The sequence below is a fragment of the Gossypium raimondii genome, chromosome 6, assembly GCF_025698545.1.
Source record: "Gossypium raimondii isolate GPD5lz chromosome 6, ASM2569854v1, whole genome shotgun sequence".
In the NCBI taxonomy this organism is placed as follows: domain Eukaryota; kingdom Viridiplantae; phylum Streptophyta; class Magnoliopsida; order Malvales; family Malvaceae; genus Gossypium; species Gossypium raimondii.
The window spans coordinates 52,195,949-52,213,533 of record NC_068570.1 but is presented as its reverse complement, the minus strand read 5'-3'; the positions used below and the strand labels follow the sequence as shown (position 1 = coordinate 52,213,533).

The 17,585-nt window shown below is 37.8% G+C and overlaps 2 protein-coding genes across 2 annotated transcripts; both read right to left on the bottom strand.

Annotated features, from left to right (window-relative positions):
* Positions 1-2,779: 2,779 nt before the first annotated feature.
* Positions 2,780-3,613, bottom strand: LOC105772069 (uncharacterized). Its single transcript, XM_012593411.1, has one exon. It carries the CDS (start codon positions 3,611-3,613, stop codon positions 2,780-2,782), a length of 834 nt encoding a protein of 277 aa, XP_012448865.1.
* Positions 3,614-16,511: 12,898 nt separating this feature from the next.
* Positions 16,512-16,989, bottom strand: LOC105772195 (cysteine proteinase inhibitor 5). The gene has a single exon (XM_012593521.2). The coding sequence runs from the start codon at positions 16,937-16,939 to the stop codon at positions 16,580-16,582; it is 360 nt and encodes a 119-aa protein (XP_012448975.1). The 5' UTR covers positions 16,940-16,989; the 3' UTR covers positions 16,512-16,579.
* Positions 16,990-17,585: the final 596 nt, after the last annotated feature.

Below are 17,585 nucleotides of genomic sequence, written 5' to 3'. Positions count from 1 at the left end.
TGCGTTAGGTGAGTCGTCAAGTTTGACAACACCTAATTTGATAAGTCCTTCCACTACCTTCTTGAAAGTTGTACAATTTTCTATTGAGTGCCCTGAAATTCCCGCGTGATAATCACATTGTGCGTTCGTGTCATACCATTTTGGATACGGAGGTTGTAGAGGACTCAAGTAACGAGGGGCAACAACATGTGCATTGAATAAAGTCTGATATAACTCATTGTATGACATTGGGATTGGCGTGAATTAGGGCTTTTCAGTAGTTTGCCTAGCTCTTGACTCTTGTCTTGACGATCCCTGTTGATTAGCAACCACTTTCTTTGGTTGATTCACAGTAATTGACCTACCGTAGTACATTATTCACTTCATTTTCTCTTTTCCTCGAGCCTGCCCTTCTATTATTCTCCCCTCCATCTATTCTTCCACTTTTAATGGCTTGCTCAATCATTTCACCATTCATGATTATATCCGAGAAATTCTTTGAAGCGCTTCCCAACATGTGAGTAATGAATGGGGCCTTCAATGTATTAATAAAAAGCGTCGTCATCTCTTTTTCCAAAAGTGGTAGTTGCACCTGAACCGCCACCTCTCTCCACCTCTGCGCATACTGTCTGAAGCTTTCGTTTGATTTCTTCTCTAAATTCTGCAGAGTTATCCTGTCAGGCATCATTTTCGAGACATGATTGTACTGTCTCATGAAAGCCTATGCTAAATCCCTCCAAGTAGTAATTTTTGTTCTGCTCAGCTGATTGTACCACTTTGACACCGCTCCTGTAAGACTTTCCTGAAAGCAATGTATTAATAATTGATCATTATTAATATACCCCGTCATTCTTCTGCAAAACATAGTAATATGGGCTTCTGGGCAACTGGTCCCGTTATATTTCTCAAATTCTGGCATTTTAAATTTGTAAGGTAGCACCAAGTCCGGAACCAAGCTCAGATCTTTTGCGTCTATCCCATGATAGCTTTCAATGCTTTCTATTGCCTTAAACTTCTCTTCTATCCATTTCCATTTCTCCTCAAATTGTTTTGGAAGTTCCTCCTTCGCCTTGTCCTTTTCAGCCATCTCATCAAGATCTGGGATAGAAATATTATTCGGGCTATCACCGAGATTAGAGCCCGCTCCAGGTTAAAAATTCATTGGCATTGAAGCATCGCCTTGGAACTGCTGAGGCCTAACCGACACAGAGGGTCTTCGCGGATGCAGCTCAGTCTGAACCTGCGTGTGCGGAGGCGTGAAACCTAGAGGATAAAGTGGTTCGCCATTGTTTTCTTCTTCATTAATAATCACAGGTCCTTTTTCTTTATCTACTCCCTTCAATAATTGTGTCGTCTTAGTTATCAGATTATTTTGAGACTCTTGCATCTTTTGTACCATGTCATGTTGAATCTTTTCTATTTGTTCTTTCATTTGCGCCTGCAGCTGGTCTTGCATTTCCTTTTGAAGTCGCTCTAGCTTTTCCAACCTTTGGTTCATAATTTTTGAGTTAGCTCGGGTGCCGTAACTTTGTCAGTTTTCCAAGTTAACTGAAATAATTTTATTCGATTAGGGTTCTTTAATGGTCATTAATGCATATGATGTGATGCAATGCATGAAAAGAATGCAAAAAAGAGGCACTGATTCTAATTCAATTTCATTAGAAAACTTTACTAGAGAAGAAGTTTCTTTACATAAAATAGATTACATATATGGCTTTGCTCTTACACTCAAAGCCTTCACCTTTCTAAGAAGACAAGCTAATTCTCGGCCCTGGTCTGACTCCGACTCATACTTCAAACTTAATAGATCAGCCTGAACCGCTAGGGTTTGCAGATGATTAGCTACTTCACATACTTGAGCCACCGCCTCGCCCATAATATAATCTCTTTCTCTGATCTGATCTTGAGACCAATGGAATTGCCCTTGCCACTGCTCATTACTTTTTTCCAGAAGCTCTATTCGGAGTTCACTATTTTGCAATGCATCCTCGAGCTCTCCTACTTGTCTTTTTAATTCTTCAATTTTGACTAAGCTTGCCTTTAATTCAACCGTAGAATTACGACTACGGTACTGGTAAAGCGATCTTTCTAGTTCAGTTACTCGGACCTTCAACTCCGTCTTCTCGTTTTGGCAGACTAGTAGATTCTTTCCTAAAGCAACTTCTCGAGCTCGAGTATCCTGAAATTTCTTTTCCCACTGATTAGCTTTCGTTTTTTCCTCCTGAATTTCCTGTCGCCATTGTTCTAGTGTTTTACCCAAGCCAGCAGTTCTTATTGACCTACGCAACTTCTTGTAATCGGTCTTCAGGCTGTCTAAATCTTCTTCTGCCTTGTTCTTTCCTTTTCTCAATTTGTCGGCCTCCAGTCTTTGAATGTCCACATCTAGTCCTAACTGTATTTTTTCTTCCTCTAGTTGCTCTATTTTCTTACCTAACTCCAAACTCCTCTTTTCAAATTCTTGTTTGATGATTTCTATCTCAGAAGGAAATACTTGTAGGTGTTCCTCTAAAGATCGAGCAGTTTCTGGATTTGATACCGGGATATTGTCGTTGATCCTTTGATCACGCCACTGACTATACTCGGCGGTTATCGTCAGACCCACGGCTAAGATCTTCATTCGGCGAGTTTGGTTCTAAGCATTAGACATTTCTCGAACCTTTTTCTTGTAATTGTCCTCCCTATAGGAAAAATTACAATAGGTCAACCCCTGCATTGCTGGTACGAATTGTCGTGATCTATATTACCTAGATACGAGTAGAGGAGCATATTCGATAGCTCTCCATATCCCGAGCAGAGGAATCTAGTCGAAATCTCCACATCGGTACAATATCTCATCAGGAATTAACCAAGGAGCCCTCCATTCAATATCTTCATCCTGGAGATTCTGGAGTATCTCTATCCATCTTTCTTCTGAAATATCATCCCGTCTTGGCGTGGCCACCAATTCTTCTAGAGGGGAGTAGCTATCAGAGAATACCCGATAAGAGACATTTTCCACTTTCCAGAAATGGCTATGAAACCATGCCAATAAAAGCTGCGTGCATCCAATAAACCTTCCCTCACCTGTTTTTCGACACGTATTGAAGGATCTAAAAGTTTCAGCCAGTATTGCCGGAACCGGTGTAACCCCTTTACTAAGCCGATCAAACAAATCAGATACAGCCTCGTCTACGTGTCCTAAAGCTTTGGGGAAGACCACTAATCCGTAGGTACCTAAAGCGAAGACATCGACCCTTTTCTTTACGTCAGGATGTACAAGCACCAAATCTCGTAAGCTTTTCCAATGAACGCATTTACTGTCGCCTTTCTGTTGGATTCGGGTAGCAACCCACTGCTCGCTCATCCCAGTGATGTTCATTAATTTCTTTAACAACGGAGGGACACAAGCAGCTCTAGAATAAGCCTTGTCGACTTGACTCTTTGGGCACCGAAGCAAGGTCGTATACTCCTCCACAGTAGGTGTCAAATCTACTTTCCCAAAAGTGAAACAACTGTAGGCAGGATTCCAAAACTGAGCAAGGGCCCGAAATAAATACTTGTCCACTTTGACACTGAGCAGATAAGGCAGGTCACCGTAGTTACAATAGAACAGCTGCTTGGTCTCGACATCCCATTGATCCCAGACTTCTTTCATTTCTCGAAGGTCATTCTGGATTACACTGATACGGGTGAAATCCCACAATTCTGACACGTGCCCTTCGGTAAGACTATCGCCTTTCCCCCGTTGCGTCGTCTCAGCCCATACTCACTGTAACACCCCTTACCCGAGACCGTTGCCGGAATCGAGTACGAGATGTCATCCAATTTAACTTACCAATTCGGAGCATAAAAATTTGCTTTTAAAATTAAATTCACTGTTCACAGCAAAACTGTCTACCTGTATAACTGTCACTAATTTAATTATAACTCGAGTTACAGAACTCAAAATTTAAATCCGTAAATTTTCCCTGAAACTAGACTCATATTACTACTTACCATAAATTTTTCAGAATTTTTGACTTGGCCAATTAGTACAGTTTATTCATTAAAGTATCCCCTGTTTCACAGCTCGACAGATCTGACCTCTCGGCACTAAAAATCAATTATCTCTTTGTACAGAATACATATAAGGTTATCGTTTTTTTATTTTGAAAATAGACTCACTAAGAAATCTACACATATAAATTATGACCCATAATTCTTTCTGTACAATTTATAATGATTTTCTAAAGTCAGAACAGGGACTTCAAAACCATTCTGACCCTGTCTCACTAAAATTCAAATATCTCAAAATACAGAATTCCTTTTCCTACATCATTTCTTTCATATAAAAATAGACTTGATAAGATTTAATTCCATATATAATTCACTCTCTAATTCCATTTCTACTATTTATGGTGAATTTTTACATTCACGTCACTGCTGCTGTCAAAGAAACTGCTTCTTTGAATTAGTTACCATTTACACATACATAATACCAAAACATAATCTTTACTAACCATTTCAATAGCTAATCTTAGCCATATCATTTGAACATGCTCAAAATGATTAAGACTCTATACATGCCATAGTTCAAACATTTTGAAAAGCACATAATACCGAGATGGCTATGATAGTATGATACGAGCTCCGACGGTCCACTATTCGATCAAGTTCAAATCACTATAAAACAAAGGAAAGAAAGAGATGTGTAAGCTATAAATAGCTTAGTAAGTTACATGTAAACAATAATTACTCATTTAATAATTAACACTTTTAACATATAACTAATCAAAATATTTCTTAGCAATTTCAATCACTTACACATGCACAATCTTACCAATTCACTTGCATATACATTTTCACACTTAACATTTCATATTCACTTTAATTCATTATTAATCCCGTTGAACAGTTGGAATATACACGGATACGTAGAGATTTAGCACATAAGTGCCATTAATCGATATGTAGCCGGTTACCATCGATATGTAGCCGGTTACCACCGAAATGTAGCCGGCTACCACCGATCAATAACACTGAAATGTCCACGGCCCGCTCACACAAGTCGTCAGTGTCTGCAACACATGCTAGATCACCCAAGACCGGACTCACTGTAACACTGTAACATTTGTAACATCGGGTCTCTAGTGACATGTCACTTGTATCCAATTCTATTCCTAAGTTCAACCGAATTTACACTTAACACTTTATTACTTGAATAATTCATGAACAATTTTCCTTCCACATTCAATATTAATTCACATATCAAATATAATTCACAATTTATACAAATATAACTATTATTTACATATAACTTACCTCGGATGCAAAACGACTATTTTGTAATTTAGTCGATAACTTTCTCTTTCCCGATCACTTCCACTATTTCTTCTTTCTTGATCTATATTAACACAATTTAATACATTTTATCAACATTTCATTCAAATACAAATCATACACAACATTTTGGCAAATTTACATTTTTTCCTAAACTTTTCAAAAATTCCACTTTTGTCCCTAAGCTCGTAAAAATAAAATTCACTAAATTTTAAATTTCAAACTTCACTAAATCATATTTCATGCTCATAACAGCCCTCAATTTCACAAAATCACAACTTTATGCACACTTTATCATCTTTCACAATTTAGCCCTTTTCAACATTTTCATCAAAATTCATCTAGTAAAACTTGTAATTAACACTTCAAACATTCATTATCTAACATCACTAATCAATTTACAATTATATCATGAATGGGTCAATTTTAAACTTTAATTTCATTTAAATTAAATGGTAGAAACATGAAATTCAAGCTTCAATAAGCATAAAAATACGAAAATAATCAAAAACGGGGCAAGAAATCACTTACAATTGAGCTTAGGAAGTTCAAGAACCCTAGCTATGGTGACATGAATTTTTTTGGCAGCAAACGTCTGATTTTAAGAAGATGAACACTTGTTTTCATCTTTATTTTGTCTTTTATTCAATTTGGACAAAAATGCCCTTGACCCATTACTTAGATATTTTTCTAGAAATACCCTTTTGTGTCCATAACACTAATTCATGGTCTAATTGCCACATAAACACTTCCAATTTCATGCAATAATTCAATTAAGTCATTTAATCACTAATTAGACACACTTTGCATTTTTCTCAATTTAGTCCTAAAAATTCAATTAAGCACTAAAGCATTAAAATTTTCTATCCATATTTTCACACAATATTTCAATCAATCAGTAACTAATAAAAATTTATAAAATTAAACTATTTCACTTCGGATTTGTGGTTACGAAACCACTATTCCGATTAGGCCCTATTTCGGGCTATCACACTCGCACAGCTGCATTATCTTCTACTTTATCAAGAAATCTTTTTTCCATGATAAGCTTTCGTTTTAGATACTGAACATGAATCAACACCTCTTTTAGAATGAAAATGCCATGCAATCACAAACGAAGCAAAATTAGTATTACATAGAACAGGATTTAAAGTAAATGACAATAAATACAGCATCCATTTGGGTAAGCACTAAGGTTTGGCGTAGCTCTACCTAGGTCGGTTCTTATGGCTCATTGCATGTGGTTCGGTTCTAAAGTAGGGTACCAGAACCAGCAGATTCCTCAATCCTTACCCATTATAGGCTCATACGGACTGAGTTCAGTTCAGGGGAATACATTTCCCTATGGCCATGCGGAGACGAAACTCTCACGAAGACATAGGTACGGATGTATCCCGGAAGCGATTCACTATCCCATGCGGAGGTGAAAACCTCACGAAGGCGTAGCTTCTCACTCCCACTTAAGAGGTGTGACCAACGGTCATGCAATGCAATGCGCAAAAACAAAAAGACTTTAACCAATAAAGAAAACATGTGAAAGTAATGCAAACCATAAGAATGCGATAAAAGGACCGTAATTTTAAATCAACTTTACAATTTTCGACAAAAAGACAAGAAATAATCAACTCGTAGCTTGACTCTCTTATTTTGGTATCCCCAGTGGAGTCGCCAAGCTGTTGACACCATTTTTGATTAAAAACGGGGTCAACTTGGGTTTTAAAAATGAAAACGAAAATGGGAGTCGCCACCGATCCTTTTTTAATGAGGTGTGATCAGATCGCCTCAAAAAAGTAGTTGTTTTTGATAAATAATTTAATTTATTTAAACAACGGTTTTGATCTACGAAATTTAGAAAAATGGGTTCGGGAGTCGGTTACGTACGAAGAAGGATTAGCACCCTCGTAACGCCCAAAATTGGTACCTAGTTGATTAGTTTATGTCTTAATGTCGAAAATGAAAATTTTGAAAAATTTTAAAAGATACAATCCTTGTATAAAAACTTGTATAAGTTTAGAGAGAAAGGCATATTTTCACGTTATTCGAGAAAAAAATCACGTCCCGTAAGTTAGGACACAATATCAAAAATTCCCGATGTGAGAATAAATGCCTAAAAAAAATTATTTTTGGAAAAGCTCAATTATTTCGGATTTTATTAAAAGAGATCATATCCTGTAAGTTAGAACACGATCTTTTATAAATTCCCAATAATATTTAAAAGTTTTGATTGAAACGATTCGTGTATTCGAGTTTTCGAGAAAATTGAAACCCCGTAAGTTAGGGCACGATTTTCTTGAATTTCTAAATACAACCTGTTGCTTTATTTTGAAGTTTTTTTATTTATTTATTTGAGTATGGATTAACATAATATTTGATGAGATGTAAATTTAATTTATGCAAATATAGTATAAGGACTAACATTTATTTTATACAATACAAAGTACAATAATAATATAACATGAAATAACTTTATTAGTAGATATAACAATAAATAATAAATCATAAAGCATAAAATAATATTGACATAATTATAACAATAATCATCCAATAATAACAATAACCATATTAATTGTTTATTCTAATATTAGAGGTATAAAATGAATTAAACATTAATAAGAATGATAGCAATAAACAACAATAATAATGTAGTGTAAGTAGAGAAATAAACAATATGATAAACTATACATACCAGAAAATAAAGAAATAAGTAAATGCAAGAATAAATAAATAAATAAACAAAACAAAACAAAAATGAATAAATAAACAAAATAAACTTGGAATTAAACAGACCAAGGCTCAAATTGAAGTTAAAATAAATTTTGAAGTTTAAATTATAATAAAATGGGTGAATAGATAAAAAAAAGGACTAATTTGGTCTTAAAACAGAAATTCGGGGGGGCAGATCTGTAAATAATTTAAAAGGAAAGAATCGAATTGAGTGTGTGAATAACAAGGAAGGACTAAAGGGAAAAATATCCCCACCTCCCAAAACGCAGCACTTCACAGGACTAAAATGGAACAAAAAAAGTTAAACGGTCAAATTGAAATAAAAGAAAAAAAACTAAAAGAGAGGCAAACTGTAACACGCTGCAGAAACGAGAGGACTATATGGGAAATTAATCCTAGTCCATCAGAGCGCACCGTTTCATGCAGGACCGAAATGAAATAGGTGTAAAAACACGGAGTCAAATTAAAAAAATACAAACAAGCAGAAGAATTAAATCAAAACAAATTAATGATGGTAGGGACCAAGGGCACAAATATCCCATTTCATGAAAACAAGCGGATCCCCCCTGGAGTGGGTCGGATCGCGCGCGGGTCATGGGGGCTTAAACGGTGCCGTTTTGAATTGGTTATTTAAACAAGAAGTTTTTTTTTACTCATTTTCTGTTTTATCTCAAAAAACAAAGAGAAATCCTCCCCCACCTCTCTGCTTTCTCCGGGCGTTACCAGAATCCGACGAGAAACCGCCGTCGGTTCCGCCGCGGGCGATGGCCGGAGGTACCCAAAAGTCAAACTTTTAAGCCCGTTCTCGATATCCATAAAAAAAATCTTCTAGACTCGATAGGCCGAAAAGGGAGGGGTCTTTTGTACCCTTTTGGTCCGATTCCAATACCGGAAAAATTCTCCGGCGACGACTTTCGAAACCAGCAGGTACTAGCCTCTTTTCTTTTCCGTTTTCGTTTTATTATTAGTTTAGAAGAGCAAAATAAGAACAAAAAAATAGAAATAAACGAAAATATGCAAGAACAGAGAAACAAAGAACTTTTGAATCAACCTTTTCTCAAATTTTTATCTGCTTCCTTTGTATTAAGAACGTTGTAGTAGAAGAAGAAAATACAGAATGTATTGCTCGGCTTTTATAGCCGATTAGTTTCTATTTTTTTCTATTACTTTTGTTTGCGTGTTTTCTCCTTGTTTGCAGAGTGATTTGATGTTGATTGGGTAGGTGACGGAGTTGGTGGTTGCTAGAGGTGGCGGCAGCAGAGAAGAGACGACGACGGCTGGCAAGTTAGAAGACCCTAGTGTCATGGGTTGCGCCATGACGAACTTGTGCGATCCATCGTATTTGAAGGAGGTCATTTGGCCCAACCAAACTGGCCCGTTGCCTGAAGAGATTAAAAGCCCATCCCAAGAGTCTGATAAATAAGGGAAGAGACCCAAGAAGATATGATTATTTAATCTTAGAGTTTTAATTGTATCTGACTTCTAATTATGTCTTAGAGTTCTAATTGTATACAGCTTTTAATTATAGCCTTTGATGTACTTTGAGGCTCAACTATAAATAGAGACCTCTTTACTCATTGTAATTCACTCAGTTATTAATAAGAATTTTGAGAGTATTCCCTCAAACTTTTCTCTCAAGTGTTCTTGTTTTTGTTCATCTTTCAAGGCTCGTTCTTACTTCATTCTTCTGCTGTTCTTAGCGAAAATCTTAAGGGAATTCTATTGAATCCTTTATTGTTGTGAGTTAAGTTGACTTGGGCGTTTTTGCTGTTGAATCCTTTTTCTTTGCAAGTTAGGCTGACTTAGGCGTTTTAAGCAGAGAAACTGCCTAAGGCCGTACGGATCGCATGGGAAAGCTCTAAGTCCGTGACAGTTGGTATCCGAGCTAAGGTTCGAAGCCACCGTTGAAAGATGTCAAAAGAAGTTGAGGGAATGGAGACCCGTGGGAGGGCTAGGAAAGCCAGTCGCTCAAGGGACATATTGTCAGCTTTAGAGGATCGCGTCGTCACTCTCGAGAGTTCCATGGGGGATATCAATGAAAGGGTTGAAGATGTCGATGATAGGCTCCATGATGGATTGTAGTCCATGCAGGAGCAGCTCAAAGAGTATGTGACGGATAATATGAAACAGTTGACTGGCAGAGATGATACCATTGAGGCTATGGTGGTGGCCTTGAAGGGAGAGATTGTGGAGCTCAAGGGTGAACTCACAATCTACAAGGTTGCCTTGGGCAATGGTGGGTTAGCGGCTGCCGCACCTAAGCCCAATATTGATGTTCCCAAGCCCAAGGAGTTTAAGGGAACAAGGTCCGCAAGAGATGTGGACAACTTTTTGTGGGGAATCGAGCAATACTTCTGTGCCAAAGGCATCACGGAGGATGTCACTAAGGTAACTACTGCTGCGATGTATTTATCTGACGTTGCTTTGTTGTGGTGGCGTCGTAGGTCCACTGATGTGAGACGTGGTGGGCCTGAAATCGAAACATGGGAGGAGTTTCGATGTGAGTTCAAAGCACAGTTTTACCCAGAGTATGCCGAGGATGAGGCTCGGGCAAAGTTGCGTCGGCTTGCACAATAAGGCACTGTGAGGGAGTATGTGCAGGAGTTTAGCGAGCTTATGCTACAAATCTCAGATATGGGGGAGAAAGAGGCATTCTTTTCCTTTATGGACAGATTAAAACCGTGGGCGAAGCAAGAGTTGCAACGCCGAGGAGTTCAAGAACTCACCAAGGCTATGTCGATGAGCGAATCACTTCTTGAATTTGGTGGGAGGAAAGACAATTCCAATTCTTCTAAACCCAGATTAAAGGGTAATAGTGGGGGAGATAAAGAAAGGCCCACTAGGAACGGCGACGGTAAGAAGCCTTGGGACAAGAGAAAGAGTGGGCCTATAAGGTGCTTCCACTGTGAGGGTCCACATATGATCAATGACTGTCCAAAGAAGGCCGCTCTCAAGGCGATAGAAGCGAAAGGGGAGTCCGATGAGGAGGATAACAACCTTGGATCGATACTAGGGGGTGTCAAAGATAGAATGAGCCATGGTCGATGTTTGTAGACATCATTGTGGCTTGAGAAAATTGAATGCGCTTCGTTGACACAGCGCTTCGATTTATTCATGTCCGAGGAGGTCGCTTAAACCGGGCCTCAAGATGGATAATGAAGGGGTCGAATCAAAACAGTGAACTCGGAAAGTGTTCCAATCAAGGGGGTTGCAAAAGGAGTGGATCTTCAGCTTGGCAATTGGTCAGGGAAGGTATCCATTAAGGTAATACCACTTGGTGACTATGATTTTGTGGTGGGACTAAGCTTCCTTGATCAGGTTAAAGCTCTTATTGCCCCTTCGAGCAATTACATGGTGATCTCGGATGCGAAACATCAATGCATGGTGAAAGTTACAAGGAAGATAAGCTTTGAGGGAAAAACACTGTCCGCAATTCAGTTTGCTAAAGGTGTACGGAGAAATGAAGTATCATATTTAGCCACCTTGAAGATCGAAGAGACCGCTGAGTCTGTTAGTGAGACCCCGAAAAAAGTGGGACAATTGTTGCAATCATTCCGAGATGTAATGCCTGCTCAGTTGCCTAAATGTTTGCCACCCAAGAGGGAGGTGGACCACAAAATCGAGTTAGCATCCAATGTGGTGCCGCCAGCAAGGGCCCCCTATCGGATGTCTCCGCCAGAATTAGAAGAGTTGCGGAAACAATTGAAGGAACTTTTGGATGCGGGATTCATTAGACCATCTAAATCCCCATATGGTGCGCCAGTGTTGTTCCAAAAGAAACACGATGGGTCTTTGAGAATGTGCATTGATTATCGAGCTCTAAACAAGATCACTGTGAAGAATAGGTACCCTATTCCTCTTATTGCAGATTTGTTCGATCAGCTTGGTAGTGCAAGATGGTTTACCAAGTTAGATTTGAGATCGGGGTATCATCAAGTTCGGATAGCCGAGGGGGACGAACCAAAGACAGCTTGTGTGACACGGTACGGTTCGTATGAGTTCCTTGTGATGCCTTTCGGACTCACGAATGCTCCAGCTACATTCTGCACCCTAATGAATAAGGTACTTCAACCCTTTCTTGATCGTTTTGTGGTTGTTTACCTTGATGATATTGTCGTGTATAGCAAGTCGCTCGAAGAGCACATAAAACACTTGAGGGAGGTGTTCCAGACTTTGAGGGAAAATGAGCTGTTCGTCAAGGAGGAGAAATGCTCATTTGCCCAACAAGAGGTGTCATTCCTAGGCCACATTGTAGGAAGTGGTAAGATCCGAATGGACAAGAGCAAGGTTCGAGCCATTTCAGAGTGGGAGCCTCCAACCAAGGTAACGGAGCTGAGATCTTTCCTTGGGTTGGCAAATTACTATCGACGCTTCGTCGAAGGCTACTCCAGAATTGCCACTCCCTTGACAGACCTGTTGAAAAAGGGGAAGGTATGGGATTGGAATCCGGAATGTGAGAAGGCCTTCAATCAATTGAAGCAAGAAATGACGAGGGAACCTGTACTTGCCTTGCCAGATTTTGCAAAGCCTTATGAAGTACGCACAGATGCATCAGATTATGCTATTGAGGGAGTACTGATGCAAGATGGGCACCCAATTGCTTTCGAGAGTCGAAAGCTTAATGAGACGGAGCGTAGATATACGGTCCAAGAGAAAGAGATGACTGCGGTAGTACACTGCTTGCGCACATGGAGACACTATCTATTGGGTTCCAGGTTTGTGGTCCTTACCGATAATGTTGCCAACAGTTATTTCCTAACCCAGAAAAAGTTGTCTCCCAAGCAGGCTCGTTGGCAGGTTTTACTAGCGGAGTTTGATTTTACAATGGAATATAAACCAGGAAGTGCCAACATTGTGGCTGATGCACTCAGTCGCAAGATAGAATTTGCAGCAATTAGTCAACTTTGATCGTTCTTTCTTTGGAACGCATTCGAGAGGGATTGTCCCATGATCCCACTGCCAAAAATTTGAGTGAGCTTGCCAAGGAGGGAAAAACGAGAAGATTTTGGCTTGATGGGGAGCTATTATACACTCATGGACACCGCCTCTATGTGCCCCATTATGGGAAACTCCGTAAGGAAGTAATGAAGGAGTGTCATGACTCGAAATGGGCAGGCCATCCAGGGATGCATCGCACTTTGGCCCTTTTGGAGGATCGTTATTACTGGCCTCACATGGGTGCTGATATAGAAACCTATGTGAAAACTTGTCTAGTGTGCCAACAAGACAAGGTTGAGTTAAAGACTCCAGCCGGCTTGCTTCAACCCCCCGCCAGTTCGGAAAGGCCATGGGAGAGTTTATCCATGGATTTTATTATTGGTTTGCCTAAGTCCGACGGGTTTGCTAGTATTCTTGTTGTGGTGGACGGGTTTTCAAAGTATCGACTTTTATTCCAAATGACCAAAGAGTGCCCTGGCGAGGAGGCAGCTCGGTTGTTCCTTAGACACGTGGTGAAATATTGGGAGTGCCATCGTCTATTATCGGCGATCGAGATGGGCGATTCATCGGCGGTTACGGACGAGTTGTTCAAGTCAATGGGCTCGATTTGAACTTCTCCACAAGCATGCATCCACAAACCGATGGGCAAACCGAATGAGTAAATGCCTTTGTTGGAGACGTATCTTGACACTATGTGAGTGCCACACAAAGGGATTGGCCAAAGTTGCTGGATGTGGCCCAATTTTCATACAACTTGCAGCGAAGTGGGGCCACGAATCAAAGTCCATTTGAAATAGTAACGGATCAACAGCCACTCACACCCAACGCTGTTGTGACCCATTATACAGGACCAAATCCGGCAGCCTATCGATTCGCAAAAGATTGGCAAGAGAAGAATGACTTGGCTAGAGCTTGTTTACATAAGGCAAGTAAGCGTAGCAAGAAGTGGGCCGATCAAAACCGAAGGGATGTACAATTTCAAGTGGGTGACTCAGTCCTTGCTAAACTACACTTGATTTTACGATATACTGGCTTGCATAAGGGTCTTGTGCGAAGGTATGAAGGGCCGTTTAAAGTTGTGAAGAGAGTGGGCAAGGTGGCCTACAAGCTGGAGTTGCCACCAAAACTTAAAGTACACCCAGTCTTCCATGTAAGCATGCTTAAGCCGTTTCATGGAGATCAAGAGGATCCAAATCGAGGCAAGTCTGAATGAGCACCGATGGGGGTAAAGGTGTCGTACGATCGTAAAGTTGAAAACATTGAGGCAGATCGGATAATTAGACAAAAGTACCACCGACCACGGCATGAGTACTTAGTTCGATGGAAGGGACTTCCTGATAGTGAAGCAAGTTGGGAACCTGCCGAGGCATTATGGCAGTTCCAAGAGAAGATTGACCAGTTCCACAAAGAAGATGCAACGAGGGCGTCGCTAGAACAAGTGGGGGAGAATGTCATGGGTTGCGCATGGGAACACGCAACCATGACGAACTTGTGCGATCCATCGTATTTGAAGGAGGTCATTTGGCCCAACCAAACTGGCCCGTTGCCTGAAGAGATTAAAAGCCCATCCCAAGAGTCTGATAAATAAGGGAAGAGACCCAAGAAGATATGATTATTTAATCTTAGAGTTTTAATTGTATACAGCTTCTAATTATGTCTTAGAGTTCTAATTGTATACAGCTTTTAATTATAGCCTTTGATGTACTTTGAGGCTCAACTATAAATAGAGACCTCTTTACTCATTGTAATTCACTCAGTTATTAATAAGAATTTTGAGAGTATTCCCTCAAACTTTTCTCTCAAGTGTTCTTGCTTTTGTTCATCTTTCAAGGCTCGTTCTTACTTCATTCTTCTGCTGTTCTTAGCGAAAATCTTAAGGGAATTCTATTGAATCCTTTATTGTTGTGAGTTAAGTTGACTTGGGCGTTTTTGCTGTTGAATCCTTTTTCTTTGCAAGTTAGGCTGACTTAGGCGTTTTAAGCAGAGAAACTGCCTAAGGCCGCACGGATCGCGTGGGAAAGCTCTAAGTCCGTGACACTAGGTGCTGCACACCTAGGGTTTGAAATATTTGTTTTCCTTTTTTGATTTGGGTTTCTATGCTAGTGTTAGTTTTGGGCTTATTGGGCTGTTTTTGTTTTCTGATTTGAGTTGTAGTGTATTGGGCTATTTTTGGGTTGTGGTGTATTGGGCTAGGTTTATTTGGTATGGGCCCGGGCAAATTTGGGCTTCTACAGTTATTAATTCAATTTAATTTTAATAAATATATATTTTTAAATAAAAAATATATATTATGTGGCATTCTCTAATTGGTTGAAATTTTTTAACGTCAAATCAATTTTTGGACTAAAAACCATGACAGAGGAATTAGGTAAAAAAAAGTTTAGGTACCAAAGTGACCAAATGAATATTCTTTGAGACCCAAATCGTGAATTATTATGATTTGACTCTATTTGATTTTTTTAATAATATAAAGACTAAATTGATCAATTTAATACTAGATGGACTAATTTAATCAAGAAATAGTAGGTATTAGACTTTCTTTAATTTGTACAAATTAACTAAATATCAATTGGATTGAAAAAAAAAACTAAATCATCATTATACATTTGAAATAAGTTATATTTTTACATATTTTTCAAATCGTGAAAGCTGACCATTTCATGCATGCACACCTGAAAGCTGTAATCATGCAACAAAGGAGAAGTCGCGGGCTGCTACACGCAAAACCATCTATACTGTATATAATATGTCACCAATCAACATAACATTAATTTATTTATAAAATTATTAAAATATTTTTATTTTAAAAGATAATGACTATTTTATTTTTTCAAATATTTATATATTTTTTAAATAAAATAATTGAACTACATTATTTTAATAATCAAATACAATATTAAAAATTCATTATCACTCTACGAACAATTATTTGTTAAAATATTTTTAGAATATATTTCATTCACCTACAATGGAATATGATAAAAGCTAATAATTTTAATTTCAAAATTTCAAATTAAAAAAGAAAAAGTAAGTTCGTATCTAAACTATACTCTAATTTTAAATTAGCTTTTCTTAAGTAATCTCTAGTGATCTTATTAAAAAATTGGCATTAATACCACTTTTTTTATAATTTAACTAAAATTAATAATTTATTACCATCTTTGACAAAAGAATGTCTTTAAAATAAATTTAAGAATTAAGGTATAAGTTAAGTAATAATTTAATCAAATTTGAAAATGGTGACCTAAATAAATTAGTTTATATAAATATTCTGGAGAAAATCATTTTAAAAATTTCACTAATATGATAGTAAAAATATGCTCAGAAACCCTAAATCCTAAACCCTAAAATATGCTCAGTAAACGCGTTTCTATTCTCTCTCCTAAAATACATCTTACAAGATTGTTTTTATTGTCATATGAGTGAAAATGCGTTTTACATGATATATATATTTTTTTCAAAAAAAAAACGTAGATTAATAAAATTGTTGAAAAGCAAGATATTTTCTCAAAAAAATTTTCAGCATATAACCTTAAATTAAGCGATGTGAATATGTATTAAAAAGACTTTATTCTCCGTAACATCGGAACATAAAAGGACGAGATGACATACATGAACATCTATAGCATGATAATAAAATCTAACCCTTAACGAGGGTAAAGGAGGTAAGATTTCTGAAATTCAGCCATGACTTCTCCCACACCACAGCCTGGTATTTCTTAGCCACGCTTCCATTCTTTGCCTTCAAAACCAGCCGATAGTTAATCCCAGCCACCACCTGGGTTTCGCCTTTCACCACCTTCTGCAAAACTAAACTCGAGCTTGACAGCTTGTTATACTCGTTGACGGCGAATTCCGCAATCTCCGTCACGTGAGGGTCCTTGATGTCCTTGATCCGCGTCCATCCTCCGATAATAGGGCCCTTTTTGGCGTCAGAGAAAATGAATGGAAGGAAAAGGAGGGATAGCGAGAGGAGCAGGAAACGTGAATTTTGCTGCATCGAGTCTCTGTTTAGTTTCTTTTCGGAGTCTGTTTGCCTTTTGGGTTTGAATTTAGAGTTTTAATTTATGGCGACTGCCCCCTGACATTGATTGACATTACGGTGGAGCCAATCAATCATCAAAACTCTATCTAGCTATAAATAACTCAATTTATTAAAATTTAAAACAAAATTTATGAATTTATGCTGAACAAAAATTTAAAACAAATTTATGATTATTTATTAAAATTTTTCATTTTTTTCAAAGTTTAAGGTTTATTTATTTAAGGATAAATATTAAAATTATACATAAACTTTGTTTTAATGTATATTTATATTCATGAATTTTTATTTAATTTAATTCTTACAAATTATTGCATTATTTTATATTTGTATGTTATACAAAAATATTTATATTTATCCCAGATAAAAATAATTTATGTATTTTTTTTAAATATGCTTGATTAAATTAAAATTAAAATTTTATATACATTTAAATTACAACCAAAATTTCGTATGCATAAATTTACTAAATTAAAATTTATACATAGTTGTTTCGTATAGGTTAGAAGATTCTAGAGGAGGACAGCTCAGTAGGCTGGGTTGCTTTTATTGTTCTGTTGCTTTTTTGTCTTTTACTTTTTCGGTGTTTTCTGGACAGTTTTGC